Raw genomic sequence first — 22,558 nt, 5'->3', positions numbered from 1 at the left:
TGCACCGGGGGAGGATTTATTTTGGACATCTGCGAGAGACCTTGGTGTCGCAGCTTTACCTTCAGCTGCAGGGCTAGAGTGTTAAGAAACATCTAGGTTTCGGTCTGATTTCACCACTTACTTGTGACTGCAGGCAAGTCGCTTTACCTTTCTGAATCTCATCATCTGTCTCTGAAAAATAAGGCTAATCGTGGCGTCTTCACATGTCTGATGTGAGGATGAATGCCTGAAAAAGGTTTAAGACGGAGCCTGGCACGGTGTAAGCGGCCAATAAATACGATCTATTATTATTATTACCAACGCTGTGTCCTCATCGCCGCTCCACCAGGACGTCAGGGACTGCTGCCGCAAGAGTGGAGCAGGCTGCCTCCTCGGAGCCCCTCCCCACGCGGCCGCGGCCCGGCCACCGCCACAGCCGCTCCGGCTCCAGCCTCGCCGGTGCGGCGCGCGCGGGGGGTGCGGGCCCAGCGCCCTACGGGGCGCGCTTGGTGAGTCCCAGGCCTCGCTGCGGAGGGCGGTGCCGGGCTGAGCAGGGGTCGGCGGAGGCAGGGGCAGAGCTCTGGGACCCGGGAACCCAGGCCCAGGGCTGGCGGCTGGCCAGGGCAGCTGGGCGGCGGGGCGCACTGAGGCCCGAGGGTCACGCAGGGTGGGGCCCTCGGGTAAGCTGCGGCAAGTGTCGCCGGCGACGGGCCCGCGCGCTCGTGCCCGCGCGCAGCCCAAGATGGCGCCTCTCCGCGCCCCCCCCCCCCACTCCCGCCCCGCGCGCGCCTCCGCCGCTCGGGGCGCGGCCCCGCGGCCCGCGCGCTCCAGGGCGGGGGATGTTGTGATGGAGAAGCCGCCGCGGAGCCGGAGCCCCGCAGCCTGAGCCACCTCCGTCACCTGGGCCTGGGGCCTCCCCGCGCAGGTAGGAGCTGCCCCTGCCCGGGCCAAGCCCTGGAGGTCGGATCCCGACCCCCAGCGGTCGGCGGACCCCACAGCCCCTTCCCCGCGGCGGCCTGGGTCCCCCGGTCAGGCCCCATCCCCGCGGGCGGTCCTCCCGCCGCGCGCATTTCGACCGCCGTCTTGTCTCCCCTTGTAGGCTCCACCTCGGTCCTCACAAGGCCCCCTCCCCAACCTTTACGTCGTGTCCCTCGGGGCTGCAGAGGGGCGAGAATGGGGGACAAGAAGCGAGGGGGCGATGGGGGAGGGGGGTGGGGGAGGGGAGGTCAGGGGCTGGGAATGGGACGTGGGGGGTGAGGTAGGCAGAGCCTTCACGGATTTCTGCAGGGTCCCAGGCCTGGAATCTGTCAAGCCGCATTCAGTTGCCCTCGGCGACCGAGGGGTGTGCCCTGGGGCTGGCTGTGTCCGCAACTCAGCCAGGAGGCCTAGCACTCGCAGAAGCACTCGTTAAGAGCAGTTTTCCTACAGCCAATTCAGAGGTTATTCTGAACCTATTTTGCATCTGCCTGTGCGTTTCTTGCATTTCCAGCCCCTCCAGCATAGTCCCATCTCTCTTTACTCTTTCAAAGCCAAAACCTTGCCTACACTTGCTGTCTTCATTTCATTTCCTCACTTCCCATTCATTCTTAAAACGACTTCATTTGGTCTCTGTCGCTGACACCCACTGAAACTGCTGGAGCCAAGGTCACCGGAGACCTCCATGTGGCCAACTTGAAGGGACACTTTCCTGTTTCCCCCCTTTACCTTTTAGTAGTATTTAGTGGTGTGTGTTAACTCTCCTGGAAGCATTTTTCTGGTTTCTCTTGTCCGGCATTGTCTGCTCCTTCGTGGTCTCATTTGCCTTCCCCTCCCTTTAGATGTTGGTAAAGCTCTTGGTTCTGTCCTGAGCTTGTTCTTTCATTCTGTACTTTCTCCTCTGGTATTTTGTTTACTCCCAAGCCTTCAGATTTCGTATATATATGCTGATGATTCTCAGATGTGTGTATCTGGCCAGACGTCTTTTCTGAGCTCCATATCCAGCTGTCCTCATGACATCCCCATTGAAGTTCAACAGAAATTCCATACCTACAGATCCTAAGCTGAATTATCTTCCAAATCTGTTCTCTACCCTTCTTCCAAATCTGTTCTTCCTTAAGCTCCCAGAAATGGCTACTTTCCAGTCAGTTATCCAAGCTGGAATCCTGGGCAGCATTTTAGATTAACCTCTCTCCCTCACCCTCTGCATCTAATGTCACCAAATTCTGTCGCATCTGCTACCTAAATATTTTTCAGATCTATTCGTTTCACTCCGTCCTCACTGCTACCAAATTTAATCTAGGCCAAAACTCTTTTTTCCCCCTCATTTGTCTAATAGCATACCCTCTTGCCTACCTCCCATTAAATACTCTCAACACAATGTGATCCTTTAAAAAAAATTGCATCTATCTGATCATTTATTCATTCAACAAATAAACTTTGAGCACCTTTTATGTATTGAAGATATAATTATGAAGATATAATTATGAACAAAATAGACTTCGATCTTGTCCCACAATCGGGGGAATCGGATAAGATTATGACAAGTGCAACAAATACCATGAAGTGGATGGTGAATGGTGCCTTGAGAATACATAAGAGCACAAGCTAAACCGGTCTGGGAGGTAAGAGAGAGGGCCAAGGAAGGCTTCTCTGAGAAATGATATTTGAACTAAGATGTAAAGGATGAGTTCAAGTTAGTTAGGCTGAGGGTTAGCGGTAAGAGGTTCCAGGCAGAAGGGAAGATTCACCTTGTGGAAGGAGCAAGCATGGTGTCTTCGAGGAATCAAAAGAAGGCCAGTGAGGTTGGAGAGCAGAGTTCTGAAGCTGGAGAGGAAGGCAGAGGCCACACCGAGCAGGACGGTTTAGGCCACATTAATAATTTGGATCTTACGGTTTTTGTCCTTGGGGTGGATTGTGATGGTAGTGGATGCAGAGAGTAGGTGAAGTCCGGAAATTTTCCCCAGAGAGAAAATTATCAGTATCTGGGGATGGATTGAATGTGGGGAGCGAGGGAGACGGTTGTTAAGGATGGTACCCCACTTCTGATTTGCACAACAGGAAGGGTGGTTATATCACTCTATGAACCAGGATCCTGAAAGAGGACCAGTCAGGGTGTGGGAGAGAGAAACATAAGCAGGCATGTTTGTTGGAGAGGCCTTTGAGACATCCAGGCAGAGAGGTTGAGTAGGAAGTTGAATGTGCATGTCTGGAGCTCAGATGAGGGGTCTGAAATGGAGATATAAATTTGGAAATGAGCAGTGTGTAGGTGGCACCTGAAGCTATGGGCACGGATAAATACTTATATTGAATATTTGTTGAGAAAGCGAAAAGGGCGTAAGAACAGGCCATGAGAAATCCCAGCGTGTAACAGCCGGCAGAGGGGTCTAGGAGGCCACCGAACAGGAACTAGAGTGTAGGCAGAAGACGGAGAGATGTAGCATGAGGAAGCCATGGATGAAAGTTGGACGAGACGCAGGGTGTCGAGGGATGCTGAGAATATTACCAAGATGATGTGTGGGTTGGACGAGATGACATAGGGTCCTGCTGACCTTGGCAAGAGCTGTTACTGAGACATGCTGGGAGTCGGAGCAGGATTGGAGAGGGTTGAGCAGTGACTGCAAGGTGAGGAAATGACAACAGTGAGTAGAGACAGCTCTTTTAAGAAGTTTGCTTGAGCTGGGGAGAGCGAGCGAGCAAGCAGCTAGTGGCACTGGAGGAGCGTTGGTCAAGAACATTCTGCTTGTAAGTTGGTACGTAGTGGATCCCATTGAGAAGGAGAGATTGATTATATAGAAGAGAATGGATGAGCAGTGGTATAAAATTCCTGGAAAGGCGGGCAAGGAAGGAGCCAAGTAACAGATGAAGCAGTTGGTCTTAGGAAGAAGGAGAAAAGGATAGGTGCTGAAGTCAGCAAATTTGTGTTTGGGGACATTCCTCAACTGCTGGCTTCCATTGCCTCTGTGAAGGAGGAGTGGGAGGTCTTCCTCTGGGAGGGAGGGGTGCTGCAGGGGGTGGCCCAAGGACAGTTGTGCTCTTTTCTCACCTTAGAAGTCCTTTCCTCAAGCAGCTTTTTGCTGATGTCTGGGCTGGAGTAAGACACAGACTCCTTCCTACTCCTGCTGTGCCTTGTTCCTCCCCCTCATAATACCCCCTCATGTATTCTACAAATAGGGGGTGCTCTTCGGTGCCAGGGACTGGCCAGATGCTGGTACTGCACTGCAGGGTAAGGGGTGGTTTCCCTGCTGAACTGTGCGCTCCACTGGGGAGGGACCATTGCTTTATAACTCATCACTCTTCCCCGTGTCTAGCACAGTGCCTCACAAACAGTATGCTGTCAGGTTAGAGGAGCCTTGACCGTAAGTAGGATGCACCTCCACCCCAGCTCCTTCAGGCTTTCTGGCCATTCTTTTAGCTCCTTGCCTTGAGGGCTCCGCCCAGCTCCCTGCCTTGAGCCAGAATCCATGTGGCTCTTTCCGTCCTTTGAGAGGCTTCAGGTACACCTAACCCCAAAACGTGTCCCTTCTTGAGGATACTGGGCCGCGGGTCATCCTTTGACCTCAAGAAGTTAGGTGATGGCGCCACACAGTGCTTTGAGCCAGGTGCTTAGTTCAGTGCTGTTCGCAACAGAGCTCCCTCATTTCTCCCCCGATACTTTCTGCCCTGGTGACAGGGGGACAGGGCTGCCCTGGAGTTGACCTGGCTCTTCACTGTCCCAGCTTCACAGTGTATGTGCCTTTCCCAGATCACCCCTCCAAGTGGTAAGGAGGTCGGTCCTATCCTGACCTCTTAAACACCTGGCTGCCTACACTGCTGCTTCAGAGAAGGGCTCGTCATCTCCTTGATCCTCTGAGCTTGCCAGCGGCACAGGTCTTCCACATCCTGAAACTCATGGAGACGCCATCGTCAAGCAGCCTTCGGGCCAGGATGCCGGTTCACACTAACTCCCTCCCTCCCTTTTTCCCAGATCTTGGTCCTCACTGCGCTGCCTTCTTGAGTACCCTTCCTCATTCTCCAGCACACTCCCTAACACTCCTGTTGCCTGCTCTCAGCCCACGGGGCCACACAGGCTTATCGCGGTGTCTGCTCCAACCTCTAAATTCGGAGTTCTGAGCCTCCAAATTCCTCTTACCTGATGTCTGTCCCCTCCATCCTTCCCTTCCGTCTACACCGAGGGCCCACTCTGTGGCACACACTCAGTGCACGCTCCTTGGTGTTGGGAATGTGAAGTGGAATAAGACACAGTCTCCGGTGTTTGGTTGGAATGGGGCACTGGGTATTGTGAGACACGGAGGAGGGAATGGTCCCCTGAGCGTGAAGAGAGAGGACTAAACAGGAGAGGCTCACTGCTTCGGAGCTGTGCCTGCCGAGCCAAGTTTTGAAACATGAGCAGAGGTTCTCACATGGGGAGACAGGATTCCAAGCCGGGCGAGCACTGTAAACAAAGAGCCAGGACTGTCAGGGTGTGACATGTTCTAGAATCTGCCATACTTTGTGAGGAATGTAAAGCGTGAAGGAGGCAGGGAAGGGGGAGGAGGTTTGAGAGGTCATGGGGGTTGGCTCAAGGAGGCTCTCGGTGTCCTGCTAGTGAGCACAGACCTGATCCTGAAGGCAGCAGTGAGCCACCTAAGTTTTCCAGCTGGGGAGTGACACAATCTGGTTTCCATTTTTGGAAGGTTACTGTGGTTCTAGGTAGTGGCAGAGCTGTTTATTTTTCTCGTGTGTGTCAGTGACCATGAGTTTGCTTATCACCCAGGTGGAGCCCCACCAAGCAGACTGGCAGTTCCCCATGAGGCAGACACACACAGGAACGTTTCTTCCCCCACGTTACACATGTGTGCACGGCATTGTGCTAGGCTCTGAGGAGGGAGGCATGATGGCGAGGCAAGCTGTGGCTGCTGCCTCAGGACCGTGCACTGCACCTGAGACGGCAGAGCCTTGCTCAGGCAGCCTGAAGCCCCTCACCGGCAACCTGTGCTCAGGGCTGAGAGCCACACTGAGGTGCAGAGAGAACCAGGGCAGGGGTCAGGGGAGAGAGAACTCCTTGGTGGGGCCAGGGGGAGAGAGAACTCTCAGGTGAGAAATGGGGGAGAAAGAACCATCCGGTGGGAGTCAGAGAGAGAGAGAGAGAGAGAGAGGTGTGCAGTGAGGGGCAGTCAGTGAGGGAGAGCTGTGTGCTGGGGAGAGGACTCAGGGAAGGCATGGGGGAAGAGGAAGGTGATGCAGTAGGAGCTAAGAGGGCCAGGATGAGGGAGAATTGGGTCGTGGTTGGTGGTGGAGGGAGAATGGCCTGTGAGGTGGTGGCAGTGAGGGTCCAGGGAATGAGCACTTTACAGTGGGGGTCAGGGAAGAAGGGCAGTAGAGCAGTGGAAGGTAGGGGAGTTGGGGAGGACGGAATGAGGCCTTGATGGTGGGATCATTGGGTGATGTGGCTGGAAAGATAGGTAGGCAGAGAAGGTGATCCACAAAGGGCTTGTAGTGAGAGGGGGTCCAAAGGGACAGGAACTGCGGGGGGGGGGTTGTCACTGTGGAACAGGAGAACCCCTCCCCTGAAGGGCAGATGGGATTTGGTTGGGCCACCACGAGCAGTGGTTGAGACACAGTAACATGGCCAAAGTGTGTTTTCTGAAACTGGCAGAGGAGATGCAAAAATCGGGCCTGGACGAGATAGGAGGGCAGAGTTATACATTCATTCCACAAATACTTACTGAATTCCTATTCTGTGCCAGGACTGTGTTAAGCTCTAGGCATATGGCATTGAAAAAAAAAAAGCCAAATCTTCCACCATGGAACTGAAATTATAGTCATGAGGAGACAATCGTTAAACAAATAATAATAATAGTATGGGTAAACAGCTTGACAGATGGTTCTAGGCACTAGGGAAGGTTTGGGTGTTGCCGAGAGAGGGCATGGTGGCCTGCAGTTTTAAAAGGGTGTCAGGGAAAGCCTCACTGAGAAGGTGATGTTTGGATCAAGACCTGAAGGGCTGGGGGGTACAGGTCAAAAGCCTCTGCAGTGAGCCAGGCATGGGGCATTACAGGGGCTGGCAGAGGGAGTGGTGCCCCAAGTGAGATACTTTATAGAAACACTCATAAATTGTAGCTTCAACGAGCCAAAGGAGCCATGAATTGGAGCTGACAGTCCTTCCTCTGTGACCGTCCTTCCCAGGTCCATGCCCTTGAGGGATGGGTCTGTACCTCATTCTCTCCTATTCTCACAGTCCCTAGTAGGGCTGGGCTTTGGGGCTGGTGGAGCCCAGTGATTTATGATAATAGGAACGCTGCCTGGGGAGCTCACAGTAGGAGGCTACGGATAGCAACGTGGCAAGAGGAAGGGGCAGTCAGTGTCCAGTGTCCAGAACACATGAGCCAGTCCCACACCAGCTGGGTCCCTGGCACAGTAAGCCCCGGTCAGATCAGCGGGGGGTGGGGATGCACAGAGAGCCTTTGTGTGGAGGCTCTGCCATTGGGAGTGAGGGCAGAGCCGGGGCTGGCTGTGCTGTCTCAGAAAGCTCAGGGCTGGGGATTCGGGGCCGGGGTGGACTGTGGGCCTGGCCCTAGCCTTTGGTGGAGATGGTGGTTGAGTGGGTGGTGGTGAGGGGGGACAGGAGTTGAGCCTAGTCATTGTCATGGGAAAATAGCTCATAGGACACAGAGCAGTGGGTGCTGGCCTGCTGAGCATGGGGAGATGAGGAGGTGCAGAGCACAGCCCCGGGCAGAAGCAGGGGTGCTGCTGTTCTGACTCGGAGGCTCAACACAGTCTCCTCTCCTCACCCCACAGGATCTGCTAAGGCCATGTCTGTTCCATCGTCACTGAGCCAGTCGGCCATTAATGCCAACAGCCACGGAGGCCCCGCGCTGAGCCTACCCCTGCCCCTGCACGCTGCCCACAACCAGCTGCTCAACTCCAAGCTGCAGGCCACGGCTGTGGGACCCAAGGACCTGCGCAGTGCCATGGGGGAGGGTGGTGGGCCTGAGCCAGGCCCTGCCAATGCCAAGTGGCTAAAGGAGGGCCAGAACCAGCTCCGGCGGGCTGCCACAGCCCATCGTGACCAGAACCGCAACGTGACCTTGACCCTGGCAGAAGAGGCCAGTCAGGAGCCTGAGATGGCACCCTTGGGCCCCAAAGGCTTGATGCACCTGTACTCTGAGCTGGAGCTCTCCGCCCACAATGCGGCCAACAGAGGCCTCCGAGGACCCGGTCTGATCATCAGCACCCAAGAGCAGGGGCCAGATGAAGGAGAGGAGAAGGCGGCAGGGGAGGCCGAGGAGGATGATGAGGAAGAGGACGAGGAGGAGGAGGAGGAGGACTTGTCTTCTCCCCAAGGGCTGCCTGAGCCCCCGGAGAGTGTGGAGGTGCCCCCCAGACCCCAGGCCCTTGCAGACGGTCCCCGAGAGCACAGCAAGAGTGCCAGCCTGCTGTTTGGCATGCGGAACAGTGCAGCCAGCGATGAGGACTCAAGCTGGGCGACCTTATCCCAGGGCAGCCCCTCCTACGGCTCCCCGGAGGACACAGGTACCTTATGGAGCTTGACATGGGGAAGATGGGAGGGCAAGAGGGCAGAGGTCAGGCCTCTCCAAATCAAGGCCAGGGCCAGCCAGGGTGTGAGCCACAGAACGCATGTCCTCAGTCCTCAGCAGGTCATAACCAGGTTTTCCTGAATGAAACCATTCCTATATTCAGAGTGCTTGCACAAACTGATAGGTCCATCCCTCATGGATGCTGATGGATGGTGGACCCGGTGCATTTATGGAGCACTTACCAGGTACTGCCCTATGCTCAACATTATTGTATTGAATCCTCACAATAATGTTGTGAGGTAGCTACTATTCTGATGCCCGTACTACAGATGATGAAAAGTAGGCCTGGAGAGGTTAAGTAGCTTTCCCACAGGCACAGACAGTCTGGGATCACAGTAGAACTGCGTCTAGACTCGAGCTCTTGGCCCTGCTTACCCTGCCACTGATGCACACAGCACGATGAGCCAGGTGCACGTGAGCCAGCTTTTAACAGGCCGGGTCTGGAGGCAGCAGCAGCACCTCCCCACGCAGGTCTGCTTGGAAAGACTGAAGTCGGGGCTCGTGTGCAGAACACCACTCTGGGCGTTGCAAGGATATCGTTTTGTATTCTTTGTATCGGGAATAGAATACTGACTAAAAGTTAGAAAATAAAGGAAGAATAAATAGATGCTTCTTCTTTGTGGGGTGGGCAGGAGGAGAAAGTAGGTATTAGGACTCCAAGGATTGATCATTAAATGTGTCCCATTTAAATAAATTGAGTCTCCATATTTGCTGATGTCATGTAGAGATCAGAGCTGAGGGACAGACGACAGAGCTAACGGGTTGTAGCTACAAGCCTGGAGCTCTGTGGGTTGGAGTGTAAGTAGAGACCAGGAAAGACTCTGGTGCGCACCTGGCTGCAGGCACCGTAGCAGACCCCCACCTGGAGAGCCTTTGCAGGGGAGCATGCAGTTCGTGGAGCCATGGAACCAAGGGCAGTGCATCATCCGCTTTCCAAAAACTTATTACGGACCTTTTCAAACATCTACAGAAGTAGAGAGAATAGAATAGTGAGTCCAACTTACCCGTGCCCGAGTTTCAACAATTATCAACACACAACTGATCCTGCTGCACCTATACCCTGATCTGCTCCTGGGCCCCAGCCTAGGTTATTTTAAAGCAAATACTCAAATCCATGCATTTCTAGAAAACAACGCTTAAAACAATCCACAATATCTTTATCATGAGTATAAAAATTTAACAATAATTCCTTAATATTATCAAATATCCAGTCAGTGTTTACAGTTTCCCGGTTGTTTAATAAATGACCCCCACTCTGCTATTTAGAAAAGTTTGGATTATTTGAGTCAATAATCAAATAGTCCTGGACCTTTTGATGGCGGATGTGTATCTGTAAGTTTCTTTGGAGCTGTGTGTTATGCTTCCATCCCTCTGTCTCTCTTTATTCTTGCTTGCGGGTTGTCATTGTTGTTTTAAATCGGAGACGCAGGGTTATTTGACCTGGGTTTTCCATTGTCTGGATTTGCAGACTCTCTCCCTGTGGTGGCGTTGAGCAGGTTTCTCTTCCCCTAGATTTCCTGCAAATTTGCTAGTGTGTTCCAGAGACTTGATCAGATTTGGATTTGAGAGTTTTTTGTGTTTTGCTCTTGCAAGAACACCTCATAGGTGGTATTGAGTACTTCTGTCAAAGGCAAAGTCTGATTGCCTCTCTTTTCTGTGATGTTAGTGGCTTTCGATGGTCATTGCTTGGACCTCCTTTAAAGGGAACAGTTCATGCCACTTTTCAAGGTAAACTGAAAACTAGACATTGATGTGAAATATCCCAATTTTTAAATGTTAGCAACCAATTCTGTTTTTTTTTAAAGCACCACGCTGGCCATACAAAATCTAGTCTTGTACTGGTCTGTAGGTTGTTAGCTTGCAGTCTCTGCCCTAGCGGAGGGTTGGGGGGGGGGTTGAGTCAGAGGCCAAATACTGGAGGGCTCAATTGCTCAGGGGCTGCTGGGATGGTCAGTGCAGTAGCTGCTCCTGTGAGCCTTCTAGGAGAAGGAGGCTGGAACTGCTGAAGAAGTGGGAAGGGCCTGCTGGGCGTGGGCACCGACCTCAGTGAGAGAGGATGGCCAAGGATCAAGCTCTGGTGGAGGCTCTGGACAGTGGAGGAGTGGTGTGGAGCCAGCCCAGGGAAGGGGCCGAGTCACTGCCTACTCTTTTGTAATTGTGGCTCCATGATCATGAAGGCTGCAGAGGAAGTCTGGGCTGCTGTAGGAGTGGAGTAGAATTGAGCAAAAGTTATTTTCTCCTTCCCAGCCTGGGATCTCCACAAAGTTGTTGATTGAATGCATAAGTGCCTGAATGAATGAATGAATGAATGAGTGAATGAGTGAATGAACTTTACTACCTGTGTTGGGTTCTTACTCGGTGCCTGGCCTTGTCCTAAATACTGAGAAGGCATACTACAGGGGAGAGAGGTTCCTGCCCTCATGGCACTGACGGTCTGGTGGGGGATACAGAGATAGGCAGCTCTGATCGGCAGGGTGAGCCCTGGGATGGGAGAGGTGCAGGAGGGGCACCCATCCCTGCCTGTGTGCATGGTGGGGGAGAGGGGGTGGGTCAGTTTTGAGACATGACTTTTACACCTATGCCTAAAGGAGGAGTGGGTGATAGTCAGGTGAAGACTGAAGGAGGAAGGGAGGCTGGGCTTGGAGAGGATGAGGGGCATTCCAAGCAGGGAGAGAGAGATAAGGGGGTGGGGGGTGATCAGAGATATGGCTGAGAGGCAGAAGGTTAGGGGCTCAGAACAGCACACATACTCCGGGAGGAGTTTGAGTTCTATCCTGAGGACAAGAGAAAACAATTAAGAGTATCAAAGTGGAGAATAGTTCAGCATTTTGGAACAATCATGTGGGCTGCAGGGTGCCGTCCAGATTGGAGGAGACTAGGCTGGAGGAGGGAGCCCACTTGTGAGACATTTGCAGTGATCCGGGTAAGAATTGCAGGTAGTAGCTGGGACTACTGTAGTAACGTGGGGATGGAAAGAGGAGAGAGCATTAGGTGATTCACTGACTCCTGAGCAAATGGCTACACCTGGTTTCACCATGAAGGCATGCATGGATGAATGAATGAATGATACACAAACCTTTGAATTCGTGTGTGAGAGCCTGAATGAATTGATGCAGGAGTGAAGATGTACATTCCCGAATAAATGTGCGTGTGGCGGCAAAGGCCTGAGTAGGGCTTTGCTTGGAGGGAGATATGCCAGGCTCCAGAAGGGCCTCCCAGATGGTCAGAGGGGGAGAGCGGCCCCTCCAGGACAGATCGGAAGGATGAAGCTCTTTGAAGCAGGAAGGTACAGGCTAACAGGGACGGCAGATGGATTGGTGTGCGTGACTCAGTCAGAAGATGGTGAATTGGTCCCCAGATTCAAGAGGTGTATGACCCTTCGTGAAGAAGGGTGTGGCTGTGAAGGCACGGTTGCCCTGGGTGCCGGTGTTCCTGGAAGGTTTGACAGGAGAGCCGTGAAGGTGATGGAGGGTCCCTGGGAAAGAGGGGACATTTGAATTCCCTGGGGCATGAGGGGAGGGGAGGGTGGAGGGAGACGAGGTGGTAATGGCTACCTAGAAGGCTAGACAGGCAAGAAGAGCCCCTCCCCTGTGGGCCCAACTCATTTGCAAACAGGGTGGTGAGACATCTTGCTCAGATAACTCTCCCATCAGGTGTGCAGCCACCTTGGGTAACCACACCTGCTCCCAGCGCCTCTGTGCCTGGTTGCCCGGCAGCCTGGGTCTGGGGACTGCCTGTATCCTCAGTGCTGCCTCTTGGACCAGTCAGGATTCCTGGTTTCCCTGGTAACGGGAAGCACGTCAGCAGTCTGGGCGCTCCCAGCCGTCCTGGTGCTGCGGTTGCCGAGGAGACGCTGCAGCCTAGCTGGGCCCTGGCAGGTGAGGGGGGCTGTGCTGGGAAGCCCCAAGCTCAGCCTCAAGCTTGCTGGGGCCCAGCCCTCAAGGCCCACTTTTGGGCTCAAACTACAGGGCAGGTTCTGGGCAGGGAAGGGATCCCCGGGAGCCCTGAAGCCACACCCTTTTTGTGCTGAGAGCTACAGGCTTTGCAGGGCCCCAGGTGGCTGAGGGATTCCCAAGGGGCTGAGCTTCCTGGTGTCCCTAAGACTAGGTTTGACTGTGGTACTGTGGTGCCTATTGTGGGGTGGGATGGGGATTCAGGATTGGGGGAGGGGAGCCAGGATTAGAAAGAAGAGATGTGAGAAGGAGGGGCCGGGGTCTTATGAGGACCCTCCATCCCCACCCCAAGGAGGTCCCCTCCCATGGTGGTCCCGGCCCCTCCTTAGTGAGCTCCAAGCGGGGGAGGAACTTGCCTGGCAGGCGCTCTGCCCTGGTGAGAAGGGGGCGGGATGAGCTTTTCTCTGCAGCCCAGCACCAGGCTGTGAGCCCAGCTGGCTGGGCTGGAGGGGCTGTGAGGAGGGAGGGTGGAGGCAGGAGGGGCTGGGAACCAGCGCCATGTTCTCCCAGGACTTTTTCCTGGCCATCATCCTGCAGGACAGCAGCCCAGGTGAGGGGTAGCATGGGGCTGGGCATGATGTGGGGTGGGGCTGGGTGGGGAGGCGAGGCAGAGGAGGCAGAAGCGGGGTTACAGAGCTGGAGTGGTATGGCTCTGCTGGAAGAAGAGGGGTGTATGTCACAGGTATGTGTGCGTGTGCAGAAGATGTTGGCCTGCATCTGTGTGTGGCAGGGGTCAGGGTGTGAGTGTCTGTGGCATCTGCACACATGTGGCAGAGGTTGACTGCGTGTGCATTCACTGTCTGGGTGGTACCCGCACATGTGTGGGGGGGTTGCTGTGGGTGTGGCTTCTGCGCAGGTGTGGTGGGAGCTGATACATATAACCGTGTGTGTGCATACCTCTGCGTAGGGTGTCTACCTTAGGTTATGGCTGGAGTTGGGGTGTGTATGTGTGTTTGCCCCTGCACAAGTGTGTGCATCTGACTGTGATACCTGCCATCTCTGCTGGGATTTTCCGTGTGTGCACACACTTGTGTTTGTGGTGGCTGCACAGGTGGTAGGGCTTGTATGTGTTGTGTGTCTGAGTGCACATGTGTGTGCAGGAGGTGCTGATAAGTGTGTGCACCTGAAATATGGATATGTGTGGTAGGAGGTCAGTTGGGGTCACCCAACCTCCTTCCCTTCTCTCTGCATTTCTCCTTCCCTCTATGTGGGCACATTAGCCAGGAGCAGGGTCCAGGAGGAGACCTGAGTCATGTCCCCTGCTGGTGGTCCCCCGTGTTGTGACTCCGGACTGCAAACTCTAAGAGGAAGCAGGAACCTTGTGCTAGAGCCCTTTCCCCATCCTTTCCTCTCCACCATGGGGTCTCTGCGAGGGGACTGGGCATAAGTACCCACTGTTTGCTTGTTGGGTGGGCAGACCCTCATCAGTCCCCCCACCCAGCAGATTCCTTCTGGAACCCCAACGCCTTCGAGACGGATTCCGACCTGCCGGCTGGATGGATGAGGGTCCAGGATACCTCAGGGACCTACTACTGGCACATCCCAACAGGGACCACCCAGTGGGAGCCCCCGGGCCGGGCTTCTCCTTCACAGGGGAGTAGCCCCCAAGAGGAGTCTCAGGTGAGCCCACAGGCCTGTTGTTTTTTTGTCCAGGGGTGAGGGGTGGTGCTGCTGGAGCAAGACGAGCCACCCACTTACTGCTCCCATCCCTCTTCCTAGCTCACTTGGACAGGCTTTGCGCACAGAGAAGGCTTTGAGGATGGAGAATTTTGGAAGGTGAGGGGCCCTGCTTTACAATGGGGGAGCTGCAGAAGGGGCATCATTTTGGCCCTGACTCCTCTCTCCCCTTCCCAAGGATGAACCCAGTGAGGAGGCTCCTATGGATTTGGGACTGAAGGACCCTGAGGAGGGGACATTGCCCTTCCCAGCTCAGACCCTCAGGTGAGTGGGAAGCCATGATATGGTGCGCTGGCAGGGGGTGGATCTCTCTGGGAGGGGCCTTAGGACAGCTCCATGTTTGGGGATCTGTACCAAGTGTTACCATCTTCCTCCAGCCCAGAGCCATTACCCCAAGAGGAGGAGAAGCTGCCCCCACGGAATGCCAACCCAGGGATCAAGGTTTGTTCAAGACCAATGCCCATTCCTGGGCTGGGGCTTCTCTGTGTGAAGACCCCCTGGGTCATGTCCTGAGGGCATCTGTGGTCTCAGGAAGCTCTCCAGGTCCTGAGTTAGGAGCTCTTCCAGTCTTGGCACAGATCCCTGTGTCTGAGCCAGAGGCACGTCAGTGTTTAACTCAGCTAGTCCAGTGCCTGGGCAGGGGGTCCATCCAGGCTTGACTCAGATGCTTCCTTGTACTAGCAGGGGTCTCCTCTGAGACCATCCCCCTCCCGCCAACTAGATCTTGTTTGGGGAGCTCTTCAGTCTTAGCTTGGATCACCCTCCCAGCTGCCATGTTCTGAGTCAGGAACTCCTCTGCTCTTAGCAGAGGCAGCGTCCTGTGTTGGGGGTCCTCTGGTTCTAGCTCAGACCCTGTACCTCCCACCTCTTCTTCTGTGTTTGGCAGTGCTTCGCAGTGCGCTCCCTAGGCTGGGTGGAGATGACCGAGGAGGAGCTGGCCCCTGGACGCAGCAGCGTGGCCGTCAACAACTGCATCCGCCAGCTGTCCTATCACAAAAACAATCTGCACGACCCCATGTCTGGGGGCTGGGGGGAGGTGAGGGCTGAGCTGGTGGGTATGGTTCAGTGGAGAAGGGGAGGGAGCTGAGAGAGAGAGCTGAGCTGCCGGAGCAACCACTGGGGGAGGGAGGTGTCAAAGCCCGGAAGTGATGGCCCAGTGAGATGGGTGTGCGATCCCAGGTGGGGGCCTGGGGAGATGGTTTCTAATGGTGACCAGATGATAAAGGGAGTCATATAGGAGATGTCAGATGTGACTTTACTAGAGTGAGGCCTGCAGGGTAGGAGGTCCAACACCAGGGTGGGGGCCCCAGAGCTGTGGCTGACCTCCCCTGAATGCCTGCTTCCTGGGCCCGCAGGGAAAGGACCTGCTGCTACAGCTGGAGGACGAGACGCTCAAGCTGGTGGAGCCGCAGAGCCAGGCCCTGCTGCACGCCCAACCCATCGTCAGCATTCGTGTTTGGGGCGTCGGGCGGGACAGTGGAAGGTGGGAGCTGGGCCTGGGATCCTAGGGTGGGGGCTCATCCAGCAGTCAGAGTGGGGGCCCTCCTTCCTAACTCTATTCTTTGCCTCTCTTGTGCTGCCGGACCCAGAGAGAGGTACTTGTGCCTAATTTATCTTGACCGTTCCTCCTCCCACACCTGGACCAGATGCCTCAGAGCACCCAAGTTCTCCTATTCTGCCCCGCCCCTTCCTGCCCGCTGTGCTCCCCCATTTTCCCCCACCTCGGCATGCTTGCCTGTCTACCCCGAGCCAGAAGGTAGCACCCCCAGGACACCATCCCGAGGGCAGAAGCCCTGAAGGAGCTGCGATGGACAGGGAGGGCGTGGGTGGGGTGGGGATGACGCCTCAACACTGGATGGCACTGGGAGACACTGAGGTGCCCCTCCCCCAACAGGGACTTTGCCTACGTAGCTCGCGATAAGCTGACCCAGATGCTCAAGTGCCACGTGTTTCGCTGTGAGGCACCTGCCAAGAACATCGCCACCAGCCTGCATGAGATCTGCTCTAAGGCACGGCCCCCTCTGCTCCCTGGACTAGCTGCCACCTTTGCTCTACAAGGATGTGGGTGGGGTCATTGAGTGGGGGTGGGGGACTCCAGGGCAGTGAAGCCCTAACAGACTCTCCCTTGCTCCTCCCCTCCTCTCCTCAGATCATGGCCGAAAGGCGCAATGCCCGCTGCTTGGTAAATGGACTCTCCCTGGACCACTCTAAACTGGTGGATGTCCCTTTCCAAGGTCAGTGCCACAACCCTGCCAGGTCCAGCTCAGCTTTGTTGGCAAAGGTGAGGTGACTCAAGAAGAGGCAGAAGCTACTACATGGAAATGATAAAAAAAAATGGGCACATGGAGACTACATTCTTTGGATCAAATAAGTTGAGGGAGATGGGGAAAGGGTGGAGGCAGGGCCTTGGCTGTGTGCATATCCAGCTTCTGCCCTGGTGGTGGGGACTGAGAGTGAGCAAGGTCTGCCACCATGACTCATCTTCCTTTTCTTTCCCACAGTGGAATTTCCAGCGCCTAAGAATGAGTTGGTACAAAAGTTCCAAGTCTATTACCTGGGGAATGTGCCTGTTGCTAAACCTGTTGGTATGTGTGTTCTTCTTCACCCAGGGACCACCGCCTTGATCCCAAAGCTAAGCCCACCCTCTGCCTCCCAAAGCCTTTTTACCAGACCTTCCTCATGCTTGACGTCATCCAGCCCTTTAAAATGCCTCCCACCTCGTTTACCTCTGTTGCACCTGCACTCTGTGTTCTGCCTATAGTAGCAGCTGGCATGCCTTCACCGAGTTTGAACCAACGAACTAGGCACATCGGGAGACGCACTCTTGCATCCCACGGAAAATCTTTGATTGGGTTGGGAGGCCGGGTCTTAGATGACTGGAAACACCAGGTAGCAGCTGGGAGCTGGGTTTGGTATTACAGCACAAACGGTGAGCTGTGAGCATCCAGAGAGGAAGCAGTGAGCATAACCGTGACATGCTTTATTGCTAGTTAAGTACTTCCTTATATGTCATTTAAGTCTTGACGATCCTATGAGGTTGGGATTATGGTGATACCCATTTTGTAGATAAGGAAACTGAGAGTAGAGACTATCTGATTCTCTCGTATATTTCTAGTGCTTTCACGGTAACTTATTTATTTGTTCACTCACTTAACAAATACCTATGAAGCCCACCATGTGTCGTGTCCTGGGAGAACAATGGCCACAGCTTTCGTGGAAGTTACAAAAGGTTACAGCAGAAAAAACAGAACAGGAATTAGTCAAATAATCATATTAAATGTGTAATTACAAATTGAGTCATCCATTGAAAGAAAGGAGCAAGCTGCTATAAAACTGTCAGAAAAGACTTCCTTGAGAAAGTGACATTTGAACTAGGATCAAAAAATGAATGGGAGATAATGTGGTAAAGTAGGATGGAGATAGGAATAAAGCGGGGCAGGGTGAACAGTGTAGAGGAGGACCCATAGTGGAAGGCACTTTGGTACTTCAAAGGCACGGACAGAAGGCCATTGGTGCCAGATGAGGCTGGGAGCTGGGTGGTGGTCAGACCTTATAATCATTTGTTAATCCTGAAAGCAGCAATGAGCTGTAGTTGAGTTTTCAGGAAAGCGCTCGGCATAATCAGATTTGAATTTTGTAAAAGCTGGCATTGGCTGTACCATGGAAAAGATGTTTAGCAGGTGGAGGTGGATGTGAGGATCTATCAGGAGGATCTTGGAGTAGTCATGGCCAATAAGAAGAGTATCATGGACTGTGGTGGAGCTGAAGAAGAGTGTGCAGATTCAAGAGATGTTTAGATAATTAAAATCAACCAGGTCTTGGTGATTGACTGAATGTGGGACGAGGGACAGAGGCATTCAGGCTGACTCCTGACTTCCTGGCTTTGGGAATTAATGGATGGTGATGCCATTGTTTAAAGGTAGCAGACATTGGAAGAGGCCAGTTTTGGTATGGAGATTGGAGTCCAGTTTTGGACATGCCGAGTTGGATGGGGAAGCCGAGTGACAAACTCAGGTTGGCAGGTGGATTCACAGAGGAGAGGTCTGGGTTGCAGATTCAGATGTGGCATTATTGGGTTATAGACGTAATCAAAGCCACGAGTGTAGCAGCCCACAGTGACAAGAGAAATGAGGCTAGGCCTGGCTTTTAGATCCTTCAGCATTTAATGGACAGAGGAGGATGAAATTGATAAGGATTGTGAGAGCTGAAGGAGAGAGTGGGGAGGCAAAAAGGAAACTGCTTCAAGAAGTGGTCAGGTGTCATATCAAAAGATACTTAGGAAGAACTCAACTGTGTGGTGGATGGATAAATGAAGAAACAAATGATACAATAAAACGAGACTTGCCTCAAATGACAGGGTCAGGAGATGGTAGGTCCAGGACTCCAACCTGGTCATCTGCAATTCTCTGCTCTTCCCCTCAAACTATGCTGACTTTAATGACCTGCACCTTATGTCCAATAAGGGAACCCTTCTTTGAAAGGATGGGGATTGAGCTGGGGTTGAAAGAAGGCCTGGGTTTGCAGAGGGGAGTTGGTGTTCCAGTGGGATTTAATGTCAGTGCCACAGAGATGGAGCTGGAGGTGAGAAGATCATGCTACGGGAGCAGGAAGGAAGCTTGGCTGACCTCTGCACCTTTGGTTTCATTTCTTTCTGCCTTTCCCCTTCAACTTCTAAACCCTTCTTGCATCTTCCAGTTAGTTCCCCTACTCCCCTATCTACCCACCACCTTACATAGGTTCTCACTATGATGAAGCAACTGTCTGCGATCCTTGACTGCCCCTCCGCTGCCCGTCACCTCGATGGGTCTGCTCTATTGAGTCTCTAAACTCACTTCCTGCTTTGTCTTGTGCTCCCTTTTTAACGTCCGGGAGTTTAATATTGGCTCCTCTTGAAGCTGCAATATTCATAAATCATTCATTTATTCAACAAGTGACTATTGGATGCCTCATCTGTGCCAGGCACTTTCTAGGCTCTTGGTACACATGAATGAACAAAACAGGGATTCTTGCCTTCAGGTAGCTGACGTTCTAGCCAGGACAGACAAGCAAGAATGAGATTATGTAGTATGTTGGAAGGCAACAATTGATATGGGAAAAAAATGCACAATAGATTAAGGGGGATTGGGAGAGCAGGGCTGGGGCTCAGGGTATAGGTTGTAATTCTGAGTTGTCACCAGATACGGCAGACTGTTTCTAGGCCGCATTGCTCCACTACTTTCCCCACCTCTGTGCGGATCCTCCCCACGCTCCAAAGCCAAGCCCCACACCCTGGCCCCAGGAGCTTATTAAGTGGTTTGACTTTGATACCATTGACTGGCATAAATGTCGAACACACCACAGGCCTTGGCAGTCAGACCTGACCCACTCAGGAACTGCCTGCTCTTTCACCCTTCTGTGGGCTCCCGGGTTACTTGGTTATACCAGTTTGGATGCACTGGCCCATGTTGCCTTGAGGGTGTCTTGCTCATGCATCTGGAATTCCTTAACTAGATAAGCCCTGTGCTCGGATTAGGGACACAGGGATGAATTGAATTTGCCTTCTGTCCTTGAGATGTGCTAAGAGTTGTCCCAGCAACATTCCCTCTCTGCCCAGCAGCAGGGAAGACTTCCTGGGTGGGGCCTGGGTGGACTCTGAAGGATGAGAATCGGGAGTTTCTCACACAGTCAGGAGGGAAAGCACACTCCAGACAGAGGTTTTTCCACAGTTACAGTTGTGTCCCTTGAGGGATCCTCTTCTCTTACTTCGAATTCCCCATCTGCCTAGCCGGGCATTTGCCAAGATTAGATGTTAATAAATGCTACATAAATCCTTTGAAGCTCAGGGAGCAATAAAATATGAAGCTTGACAGCTTAGATGAGGCCAGTTTTTGGAGGACTTGCATGCTTGGGAGAGGAATGTGGCCTTGATCCAGCCAGAAGTAAGATGAGCAAGGCCAAGATGAGGGAGGACTTTTGAGGAAGATATTTGTCCTCTTCCTTGTCCTCCCTGCCCACAAAGGGTCCATGTGGGCTGCTCCTGTGGGAGCCCAGAGGCACTGAAAGGGGTGAGAGGGCCCAGGAGTGGACCACAGAGCTGTATGCTTTCATGTTGGCACTGTCTCCTCTAACCTCTTAGCTGTGAAGGTCAAGACACAGTAGATCACACAGCCCATTCATGAGTAGTGCAGGGACCGGAACCCATGCCTCTGCCATGCCATGTGCTGCTTCTGCCTCTTCTCTGCTGAGTGCAAGCAAAAGTGGGATGCAAGAGTGACGTGTTCAATAGCAGTTTGAGGTGGAGGAAACCACTGTGTTACAGGGGGATGTCGATTGATCTAAAAGCTAGGAACCTTGTGTTACTTGTCCTTTTAGCACATTATAGAAATTACCAAAATTATTGAATCCAACTAAGATTTGACAGTCCTTCTAGTTCTGAGAACTAGAAATATAGAGAAGGAGCAGGGGAACTGTAAGCTTCAGTTTCCTTATCTGTAAAGTGGTGATAAAAGAATCAATTGAGAGATTGTTGTAAGGTGTACATGGGATTGCGCACTGCAATGCCTGGCATGCACAGTGAGACACAAAAGTCAACATACCTCAAGTGGATATAAAACAAAACAAAGGTTGGGTCTTGGGAGAGGAGTGGCTTATAGGGGTTGATGAGGGAGTATGGTGGTACGATGCAGTATAATGTCTGAATGTGGGTGAACACTGAGAGCCAAGATAAAGGGAGGTCAGAGCTTGGGAGGTCAGTTCATTTTGGAGGCTGAAGGAAGAGGCAGAGTCAAGTGAAGAAAACCAAGCCTAGGATTCAATATGGAAGAAACCAGAGAAGTTCTAAATCACTGAAGCCAAGGAGGAGGGCACCAAGGAAGGGATGCCCGTGCAGCAGCATCCAGGGCTGTGGACTAGTGAAGTGGGGTTGGAGCAAAGGCCCCTATCCCTAGTGGTATCATGTTTGTGTCCATATCTTCCAGGGGTAGATGTGATAAATGGGGCCCTGGAGTCAGTCCTGTCCTCCAGTAGCCGTGAGCAGTGGACCCCAAGTCACGTCAGCGTGGCTCCTGCCACCCTTACCATCTTGCATCAGCAGGTAAAGACTGGGGTGGGAGAATGCATGGCTGTGCCTTGCCATGGAGGGGAGGCTGGGGTGGTTGAGGAAGAGCTGCCAGGAAGGTAGATGTGCCCAGTGGAAGAGAGGGTTGGGCTGTTCCTTTCTAACCGGGTTCCATCCCTCCAGACGGAAGCAGTGCTGGGGGAATGTCGGGTGCGTTTCCTCTCCTTCCTGGCTGTGGGCAGAGATGTCCACACATTTGCATTCATCATGGCTGCCGGCCCAGCCTCCTTCTGCTGCCACATGTTCTGGTGCGAGCCCAACGCTGCCAGCCTCTCAGAGGCCGTGCAGGCTGCGTGCATGGTAAGCGGGTGGGGTGGTGGAGTGATGACACCCACCTCACATGGGGCAGGCCGGAGAGTGACTGCCCCACCTGCCTCTTTGCAGCTCCGCTACCAGAAGTGTCTGGATGCACGCTCCCAGGCCTCCACCTCCTGCCTCCCAGCACCCCCTGCTGAGTCTGTTGCCCGGCGTGTAGGGTGGACTGTCCGCAGGGGCGTTCAGTCGCTGTGGGGTTCCCTCAAGCCCAAACGCCTGGGGGCCCATACCCCCTGAAGCCCTCAGTCCTCCTTCCACCTGCTTGCGTTGGGCCCCAGGGAACTCAAGGGTATGGGGCAGGGAGGGGCCCTAGAGGCTATTGTTAGGCCTCAGGCTCCCCCCCCCAAAGTTGCCCCTCCCCAGTAGCTGGGGTTCCCTGCCTAGGGGCTGGGGAGCGAGAGACCTAATCCCTGCAAGGAAGTGACAATACTGGATTGATAAGAGGAGCAAGAAGCAAGGCCAGCCCCGGGCTCTCCACCCCCACATTTCAGGTGGAGCAGGAGGAACTGGTCTAGGCCAGGCCCCATCTTGGTAGGGTCCGGCAGGGGCAGGAGGGGACTGGTTCAGGCATGGGTCCCCTCCCCCCTGTTCCATGGGCACCTCTGCTGTACTGATATCACTAATAAAGTCTGTCTGCCCTGCTAAGCCGTGTGCCTTCCTGTGCGTGCATTACACCGTCACCTGCAGTACCCTGATCCTTCAGTTAGGATCATAGTCCCAAAGCCACCTTGCCCTCCCTGCTTTATTTTTTTTATTATTTTTAAAAGATTTTATTAATTCATTTTAGAGAGAGAGAGAGAGTGTGCACAGGGGGAGGAGCAGAGAGAAAATTCCAAGCAGACTCTTAGCTGAGAGCAGAGCCCCACTTGAGGTTCGATCCCACAACCCTGAGATCATGACCCCAGCTGAAACCAAGAGTCCGGAGGCTTAACCGACTGAGCCACTCAGGCATCCTGCTCTCCCAGCTTTAAAAGAAGAAAGAG

General features: G+C 53.5%; 1 protein-coding gene across 6 annotated transcripts; it reads left to right on the top strand.

Annotated features, from left to right (window-relative positions):
* The first annotated feature begins 390 nt into the window (after window positions 1-390).
* APBB1 (amyloid beta precursor protein binding family B member 1) lies at window positions 391-22,220 on the top strand. Of its 6 annotated transcripts, none has more exons than XM_057316836.1 (15): window positions 761-904; window positions 2,419-2,579; window positions 7,735-8,469; window positions 13,929-14,107; window positions 14,207-14,263; window positions 14,343-14,428; window positions 14,542-14,605; window positions 15,051-15,200; window positions 15,520-15,647; window positions 16,059-16,173; window positions 16,314-16,398; window positions 16,666-16,749; window positions 21,121-21,236; window positions 21,384-21,560; window positions 21,645-22,220. In XM_057316836.1, exons 3-15 carry the CDS (start codon window positions 7,749-7,751, stop codon window positions 21,810-21,812), a joined length of 2,130 nt encoding a protein of 709 aa, XP_057172819.1. In that variant the 5' UTR covers window positions 761-904; window positions 2,419-2,579; window positions 7,735-7,748; the 3' UTR covers window positions 21,813-22,220. The 6 variants fall into 6 exon arrangements, with proteins under 6 accessions (XP_044235389.1, XP_048073364.1, XP_026341961.1 ...); XM_057316837.1 differs by having other exon boundaries at window positions 763-904; window positions 13,932-14,107; XM_044379454.3 differs by lacking the exons at window positions 761-904; window positions 2,419-2,579 and adding an exon at window positions 391-488.
* The last annotated feature ends 338 nt before the right edge of the window (window positions 22,221-22,558 follow it).

The sequence above is a fragment of the Ursus arctos genome, unplaced genomic scaffold (genome assembly GCF_023065955.2).
Source record: "Ursus arctos isolate Adak ecotype North America unplaced genomic scaffold, UrsArc2.0 scaffold_22, whole genome shotgun sequence".
NCBI classification, from domain to species: Eukaryota; Metazoa; Chordata; class Mammalia; order Carnivora; family Ursidae; genus Ursus; species Ursus arctos.
The sequence above is the reverse complement of the archived record's forward strand: the minus strand, read 5'-3'. Positions and strand labels throughout refer to the sequence as shown.

Excerpts from the sequence above, each read along its gene's own strand:
- APBB1 (XM_044379454.3), top strand. The coding sequence starts at position 7,749 with ATGTCTGTTCCATCGTCACTGAGCCAGTCGGCCATTAATGCCAACAGC. Across the intron at positions 14,606-15,050 it reads ATGCCAACCCAGGGATCAAG|TGCTTCGCAGTGCGCTCCCT; the intron begins GTTTGTTCAAGA and ends TGTGTTTGGCAG. Across the intron at positions 15,648-16,058 it reads GTCGGGCGGGACAGTGGAAG|GGACTTTGCCTACGTAGCTC; the intron begins GTGGGAGCTGGG and ends CTCCCCCAACAG.